At 39.0% G+C, this 8,319-nt stretch overlaps 1 protein-coding gene across 2 annotated transcripts in view; it reads left to right on the top strand.

Annotated features, from left to right (window-relative positions):
- The window catches only part of Focad (focadhesin), a 312,861-nt gene that overhangs the window by 140,056 nt on the left and 164,486 nt on the right, over nucleotides 1–8,319 (top strand). For both annotated transcript variants that reach the window (XM_055629496.1, XM_055629500.1), the window contains 4 exons: nucleotides 2,200–2,304; nucleotides 2,695–2,796; nucleotides 3,307–3,437; nucleotides 5,782–5,908. In XM_055629496.1, coding sequence (XP_055485471.1) covers nucleotides 2,200–2,304; nucleotides 2,695–2,796; nucleotides 3,307–3,437; nucleotides 5,782–5,908 — 465 coding nt within the window. The remainder of the gene's footprint in view (nucleotides 1–2,199; nucleotides 2,305–2,694; nucleotides 2,797–3,306; nucleotides 3,438–5,781; nucleotides 5,909–8,319) is intronic.

Genomic DNA, 8,319 nt, shown 5'->3' with positions numbered 1-8,319 from the left:
TATCTATCTATCTATCTATCTATCTATCTATCTATCTATCTATCTATTTATTTTTGTCATGGTCTCTGTCTAATCCAAACAGAAACTTCTTTGATAAGGGACGAGAGCTACATTTACCTTTGGGTGTAATGATAAGTATTTAGAGTGCAGTTAGGAATTTTCTTAGTCTAGTGATATTAGTCAGTTGTCCTCTAACATCCATTATCTCACTAGCTCTGAGTGGTTGGGTAGGTTTCTATACTAAGCATAAGTTCCCTCCTGGTGAGCAGGCCTCAAGTCCAGTTAGATAGCGTTTGGTTATCAACAAGATAAGAGTGCCACTCTTGTATCTTTCGGAATATCTTGCTTGTTGTTGTGATTCATAGACTTCACAGCTGGAGAGGAGTGTTGATGGCTTCCCATGATTGGCAGCTTGCATGGCACCTTCTAGTACAGTGAAAGGTAGTCCTCAGGGAAGAGGCTTTTAAGCCAGTTACAACTCTTACCCTTTGAGTCTTGAGGCTGAAGTGCATGGTTTCTTCACCAATAGGGACGTAACTTCAACCTCTAGGAGGCAGCCAACTTTGCCCAGTTCTTGAATTGAGTTTTAAAGTATCTTATTAAGCTATTGTATGCATAAAATATAGTTCACTCATCAAAAGCATAAAATTGAATTTATTTTAGTGTATTCATAGAGTTGTACAGGTATTCGAGATTGTTTCAGCTTTCAACATCCCTTGCTTTTAAGACTAGTGCCCTCCACCAAATAATTCAGCTGGGGTTTTAATAGAGATTTTACCAAATGGAGAGCAATGTGGGAAATATTACCACCTTAACATTTATTTTTATGACCAATTGATATGTTGATTTTCCTCATTTTTATTGTTTTTCAAAGAGATTGAAACAGGACTTATAGAGACATTTTAAACTGCTAACCTCCTCTGTAGTACCCTGATTTTAATTATTTCATACAGAAATAAGCTAATTGGACATATTGCTAAGTGGAGTTGTTTATTTTTTTATATAGCTTAAATGTGGACTGTCTGTCTGAACTATAAACTTTTTATGGGTAGCCTATATATTAACTTTCATATTAATTGGTGTCATAGTTGTTTAAGAAATACAGGTTTTTCTGTCTCCCCCTTCTTTCATAAGATTTCCTACACTGTGCAGATGTTTGGCAGTGAATCTCAGCATATGTTTTGATACCTTGCTGGGTACTCTTTCAGAGGCCCTCTGTGATAGGTTCCTGTCCTGTTCCCTGTTTTCTCCCTCTTCTGATGTCCATCTCATTTGCCTTTCTGAATGAAGATTGAGCATCTTCCCAGGGTCCTCCTTCTTGTTTAGCTTCCTTAGGTGTACAGATTTTAGTATGATTGTCCTATTTTATATTTTTAATATCCACTTATAAGTGAGTGTATATTATGTGTGTCTTTCTGCTTCTGGGATACTTCACTCAGGATGATTTTTTCTAGATCCCACCACTTGCCTGCAAATTTCATGATTTCTTTGTTTTTAATTGCTGAATAGTATTCCATTGTATAAATTTACCACAATTTCTGTATCCATTAACAGGAGCTCCACAAGGAGAGCAGCAGAACCAAAAAATTTGGGCACAGTGGTCTTTTCTGAGACTCCACACAAGGACCATACATGAAAATAACTTAGAACCCCTGCACAGAAGTAGCCCATGGCAGCCCAGTGTCCAAGAGGGTTCCTCAATAATAGGAACAGGGACTGTTTCTGACATGAACTCATGGGCTGGCTCTTTGATCACCTCCACCTAAGGGGGCAGCAGTCTTAACAGTCCAAAGAGGAAGACAATGAAGTCAGTCCTGATGAGACTGATAGACTAGGGTCAGATGGAAGGGAAGGAAGACCTCCCCTATCATTGGACTGGGGGAGGGGCATAGGAGAAGATGAGGGAGGGAGAATGGAATTGGGAGAGGAGGGGGGAGGGGTCTATAGCTGGGATACAAAGTGAATAAACTGTAATTAATGAAAATAAAATAAAATGAAAAAAAAAGAAATACAAGTTTTAACTCATGTTTGGAAGTTCATTATAATAAGGTTGAAATATCACTGTTAGTATGAGATTGCCATTAATAACAAGTAGCTGACATTTCTAAGCCTTCTAATTTGTCCATAGTCATAATTTTACTTTGAAGAAATGAGAGGTTGGCATTGGCCTAATTTATGTGTCATTTAAATTTGTCTTAGGTCCCAAATCTGATTCCAGTTTTGATGTTCAAATTGGGAAGACCATTAGACCCTGTATTATATAATGACATATTGTATACTTTACCTACACTTGGTGTTCACAAGGTTAGTATATCAGTTGATTTTTTTTTTTGAGTAACCTAAGTAGTTCATATTGATTTCTTTTTTATATTATGAAATTTTAAGCCTTAATTTTACTGTGATCATTTATTCCCCTTTTGTTTCTTTAAGAGTAGCTAATGTCTACAGATAAAATTATTATAACATATAAAAATTAATATGAATCCTTAAATTATGTTTTCACATTTAAGATTAGGCCTTTTGCTCCCTAAAGTACTGTCTAGTCCCTCCCAAAGCTTGCTCCCTTGCTCTGAGAAGATGGGTGCGGACCAAGTAAGCTTGCACTCCAGTTCTTCATGTAAGAAAGCATTCAAATGCCCCTGTGACCTTGAAGTTGCCTGCCTTCACGAAAACAGTTTCCTTAATGTTTTCCAGGTATGCATAGGGCAGATCCTGCGAGTAATTCAACTGCTTGGAACCACTCCACGACTAAGAGCTGTCACTTTGCGCCTGCTGACATCTCTGTGGGAAAAGCAGGTAAGCTTAGTTATACACTTGTTGCATATTAAGTGTGATCCTTTCTCTGAAGGAATGCAATTATGCAACAGTGCTGCTTAGATTTAGTAATACTAGCTGTTATCACCAATGCCTGCACTGACAAACTTTTACTTATTATTGTGGTGTATTTGCTCTGTAAAACAGTCAGCTGTATTTGACTCAGAAATTGAGAACATAAGATAATCTTATTGCACCACTTCTGACATTTATCTCTCCATTTGTATGATAAAGTAATAGAAATATTGTTGTGATTAGAGGCTTTGTAGAAAGGGGGTGATCTGGCCCCTTGTTTCCTGGGATGCACAGTGCATGGGGCTGTAAAGAAAGCCTTGATAATCATATCATTCTTCTCTGGTAATTAGAATTATAATTTCCAATGCAAATGTAAGATTTGGAGGTGAAAATATTGCATAAAAGGAGATGATTACTCAGCTCAAGTTGGCAAATTACCTTTTTCTTTTTCTTTTTTTTTTGAAATTGTCTTGTTAGGACCGTGTATACCCTGAACTGCAGCGTTTCATGGCCATGTCTGATGCACCCTCTCTCTCTGTGAGCAAAGAGCTGCAGTGGGAAAAACTGATTGCAAAGGCTGCATCCATCAGAGATATATGTAAACAAAGGTAAGACAGCTTACGTCTTCAGGATACATGTCATGAGAGGTTACTTTTCACTTAGCTTTTCTGTTTTCTTTTTGCAGCATAAAAAGATATATTATTTTTCAAAAGTAAGAATGTTTGTTTTTTTTTTTTTCCTTTTAAATTGGGTCTTTCACTTTAGTGTGTAGTGTATTTATATTTAGTCCTGGATAATAATTCAATATTATAGTAAGATATATCATGTCATGTTTTCTATTCTTCCACATATAAATGCCTGACAACCACATGGTAGACTGTGGTCACAAACAGTCCTTTGTTTTGCTTTTGAGGTAGGGCTTTCCTGGGTGGCCTTGAACTCAGGATCCTCCTGTTTCACCCTCTCGGCTGCTGGGATTGCAGATGTGTGCCGATTAGGTCAGATTCTTGTAAGCACTTGTAGGAAGTAAAACTGTGTAGAGAACTAGGGTGCATTGGACAACATTTCTAATTCAGTAGGCTTCACATGTGTGCAAGACTGTGGCATTGTAGAATTCCTGTGACCATACTCTCGCTTCTGTCCCCAGTACGAATGATGTGTCCTGAGGGTGTGCAGGGGGTTGACACCGTTGCTGATTACATGGATGATTCCTGTTTCCAGTAAAATCTTGAGGCAGGTTGTGTAAGAATCTAAACCCTAGCAGTTCTGTCTCTTTTTCTGAGCCCATCTGCAATGTAAAAGCAATAGCAGACTAAGGTACAAAAAGCTACACTCATGTAACCCAAGACCTGTGTGTCTGGATTGTATTAAAATCTTGGAATGGAACAAATTTCGGAGACAAGAAGTTCTTAGCTGACATTCTTATTTTACATGGAAGGTTGAGGTGGAGGAAAGATTGGATATCAGACTAGATCAGAGTTGAGAACTTACTTATGTTCGTTTCTTTCCTACTATCAAATATATCAGTGTTTATTAAACCCCTGTTTTAGAAAACCATTTCCTTTGTGGAACAATGAGACAGAAGAATCCTGTCAGGCAGTTTCATTTATTGACAGTTTGTCAATTAGAGAAAAGTATTGTGTGCTTGAGGCTTTCAGAGAACAGACCTGAGCAGTTGTTAGGTTAAAGGCACGCTGGGGATGGCACAGTGTATGTGGAAGATTTGAGAGAGGAAGGGGAGAGGACAGGGGTGGATGCACTGCCTGCTGTGGGATGGCCTTGCAGTCAGTTATCCCTGGCATGGATCTATTTATCCTCGTGGTGATGATCAATACAATAACCATTGTTAATGTCACTACATGTGTCATCTGATTTCCAGTCTCTGCTTCCACATTCACTCCCTGGTGCCAGAACAGCCCCCAAGCAGAAATAGCTTTGCCTTTTCCCATTATCTCTATAAAGATGTGTCCAAGAGGACCCAAAAGTCCGGAGCTCAGGTGTAGCCCATAGACTTCAAGTGGGTGCCCTAATAAGGGGAGCAGGGGCTGTCTCTGGCATAAACTCAGTGGCAGGCTCTCTGATCACCTCCCCCTGGGGGGTGCAGCCTTGCCTGGCCACAGAGCAAGACAATGCAACCAGTCCTGGTGACACCTGATAGGCTAGGGTCAGATGAAAGGGGAGGAGGACCTCCCCTAACAGTGGACTAGGGAAGGGGAATAGGAGAAAAAGAGGAAGGGAGGGTGGGATTGGGAGAAGATACGTAAGGAAGCTGGGATACAAAATGAATAAATTGTAATAAATAATAATAAAAATTAAAAAAAAGTTGTTTCCATTAATTTAGGATTGTTAAAAATTCCCAATTTTGACAACAGAATCTTCATGACTTAAAGATTAAAACTCATTGAAAAGTACCCTTTTCAGGACTACATAGATAGCTTGGTGTGTAAAGTGTTGCTTGCAAGTGCGAGGACCTGAGTTCAGATCCCCAGTGTCCATCTGAAAGCTGAGCATGTTGGTGTATGGCTTCAAGCCAGTGGTAGAGGAGTGGAGACAGATTTGTCTGGCTACCCAGCCTAGCTGAAAAAGTGAGCTCCAGGTCCAGGTCCTTGTCTGAAAAGATAAGGCAGAGAATGATTGAGGAAAGACAGTAACCTTTGGTATATGTGAGCCTGCATAGGTGAGTAAACCTGCAGCAGAAATGGTGCCCACACACGTGTGTGTTCCTGCACATATGCATGTACACATTCTTCTTTTAACTTCTGTATAAAAATAAACATTCAATTGCAGCAGAAATGATCATAATATAAAGATTTTGAAAAACATGTGTTGTTAGTATTTGAAGGTGAATCATTAGTAGGTACATGGTGTTAAAAAAGAATTATAGCCAAAATATCTGGGAATAATAACAGCTCTTTGGTTCTGATTTTGATTTGAAACTGTCATTTGTTGTAGGCCCTATCAGCATGGTGCAGACATGTTGGCCGCCATTTCTCAGGTGTTGAATGAATGCACCAAGCCTGATCAAGCTACTCCTGCTGCCTTGGTGTTACAAGGTCTTCACGCACTCTGCCAGGCTGAGGTAGGCATTTCCAAATTGTTTTGCCAACTCTTAAGTTATTTTACAAGGGTGTAAGATTAGATTTACATGAGTGAAAGTTTCAGTATTAATTCTGAGAATTTGTTTTTGGTGCAGTAGGGTGCAATGGAAGAGGAGTAGAACAGGATTGATTTGCATACTTTTTTTCCTTGAGGAGGTTTTCACTCACGAGCTTGATACTTTACAGAGACCCTATTTTTGGTTTTTCTTTGTTTTTGCTACGTTGAGAAGGTATTTATGGAGCTCTTAAATGTGTTTGCTTCTTAATTTTTTGATCCAAAGAACATTAGAATCAGTTGAGGCCAAGAAGTAGCCATGGCTTAGTGTTGCTCGTGTGTCTGGATGAATCATGATTGATTTGAAGACTGGCAAAGGAATCTTCTCTTCCTGGTGATTAGGTCTGGTAGATGGGTGAATAGTAGAACAGACTTGCAGATCATTGCCTGAAAACTAGACTGTTCCTGGAGTAGTATAGCAAAGAGAATTTGTACTGTTCTGAAGAAATAGGATGATCATGTCCAATATCAACCGTTCATCCAGCAAGCGTTTTTGACACAATGAGTGTGCATACAGCATTTTTTAAGGGAATAAGAACTCTCCTAGGGTGATAGCTAATTGTGATTGATGATGATGAAGATTGCTGTAAGATACACAACAACAAAACTGAGTGTTTGTGTGTTACTGTCCTTGTGTTGAATACTTTCTATGGCTGTCTCCGACAGTTGCAATACAGGAGTTAGCAGGAAAATAGACCTCAGAGAGGTCTAGGTTTGAGAGTAGTTTGTGCTGTGTGAACGATTTCTTCTCCAGACTGAACATAGTCTCGTTCAGCAAAGGTTGTGTCCTCAGGGTGATTCTTTCAGACCTGCCGCACTTTAGTTGGAAAGTTGTCAGACCTTCACAAGACTGATATATCAGGTGACTTGTTCACGGAACTATGGACTTCTATTTTCTGTTGCTTCAGTTAATCACCTGACATTGGTAGGTACTTGCCAGTAAAAAGCTAGATCTCATTTTTAAGGAAAATTTTAACAATAGCATTGAGAAAACAATGTGTTACATACTACCACCCCACAAGAGGACTGTTTCTGCCATTTTGAAGTATTTCCCTTAAATTGTTATCCCAATTAACGTTGTCTTAACTGAATAGTAATTAAGTCTTATTGTTCTTATATTTCCATTGTTTTTTCTCCATCATCTGCTATAAGCATAAGGCTCAATGCTTAACTTTTAGGAAATTCACTGAGTTTTTCACTGAGTTTTCTTAACCCATTTGTCTAAGACATCCTTACTAACTTTAGTTAGTACCGAGGGTAGGAAAAATGTCGTCTGGCAGGTAGAAACATCTTTGCTTTTAGGCAGTGATCTAAATGTATTTGATAAGTACCAGAGCAACTGGAGTTTATCCCTCTGTTAATTCGCTTAGTCATGTTTATGCTTCAGATGAAGATAAAAGGAGAGTGCATACAGAGAGCCCCTCACCTACTCCCTGCCCATTTGCTGCTGCTGCTGTTCCACTTGCCCCTGGATTGGTTGGTATCTAGTACGGCACAGTCTGTCAGGGGAGTTCGGAATCGTTCTTCACTCTTTTCCCTGACACCCACATAGTATATGATAGTTATCTGATTTCTTCTTCCAGTGCTGTCTCCTCCCCATCACTAAAACTGTTTTTCCTTTGTTGTATACTTAAAGGAGACCATTTGAGATTGCTAAATACTTAGCCCTAAATCTATTCTCTGACCCAAACCGTTACTTACAAAAATAATTTTGAGTCTACTAGAATGCCATCTTTCCTTGTTTTCTAAGTGTTCTTCCTAGTGCAGTGGTTCTCAACCTTCCTAATGCTAGAACCCTTTAATACACTTCCTCATGTTGTGGTGACCCCAACCCTAAAATTACTGTGTTGCTACTTCATAAATGTAATTTGATACAGTTATGAATCAAAATGTAAATATCTGATATGCAGGATCTATAATGGGTCATTCGATTCCCAAAGTGGTTGTGACCCACAGGCTGAGAACCACATTGTCCTAATGGCATTGAGGCATCCTGTCTAGGTATTTTATTTAATAAAGCTCATTTCTTACTTCTTTGCTAAGATAAAGGAGTCATTCTTTTTCATCTGGTCTCTCTTCTGTTAACATAGTCTAAATATCACATGTATTTTAAAATACAAACTTAGCCTTTAAATACCTCATCTGAGCTGGGTGCAGTGGTGCATGCCCATATCCCTGCACTCTGGGGGGAAAGAGGCAGGTGAATCTCTGTGAGTTCGAGGCTATCCTGGTCTACAAAGTGAGTCCAGGGTATCCAACACTACACAGAGAAACCCTGCCCCCAAAAACCAATAAATAAATAAATAAATAAATAAATAAATAAATAAATAAATAAAT

This window comes from Psammomys obesus, unplaced genomic scaffold, assembly GCF_907164565.1.
Source record: "Psammomys obesus unplaced genomic scaffold, mPsaObe1.curated_primary_1811, whole genome shotgun sequence".
Lineage (NCBI taxonomy): Eukaryota > Metazoa > Chordata > Mammalia > Rodentia > Muridae > Psammomys > Psammomys obesus.
The sequence above is the reverse complement of the archived record's forward strand: the minus strand, read 5'-3'. Positions and strand labels throughout refer to the sequence as shown.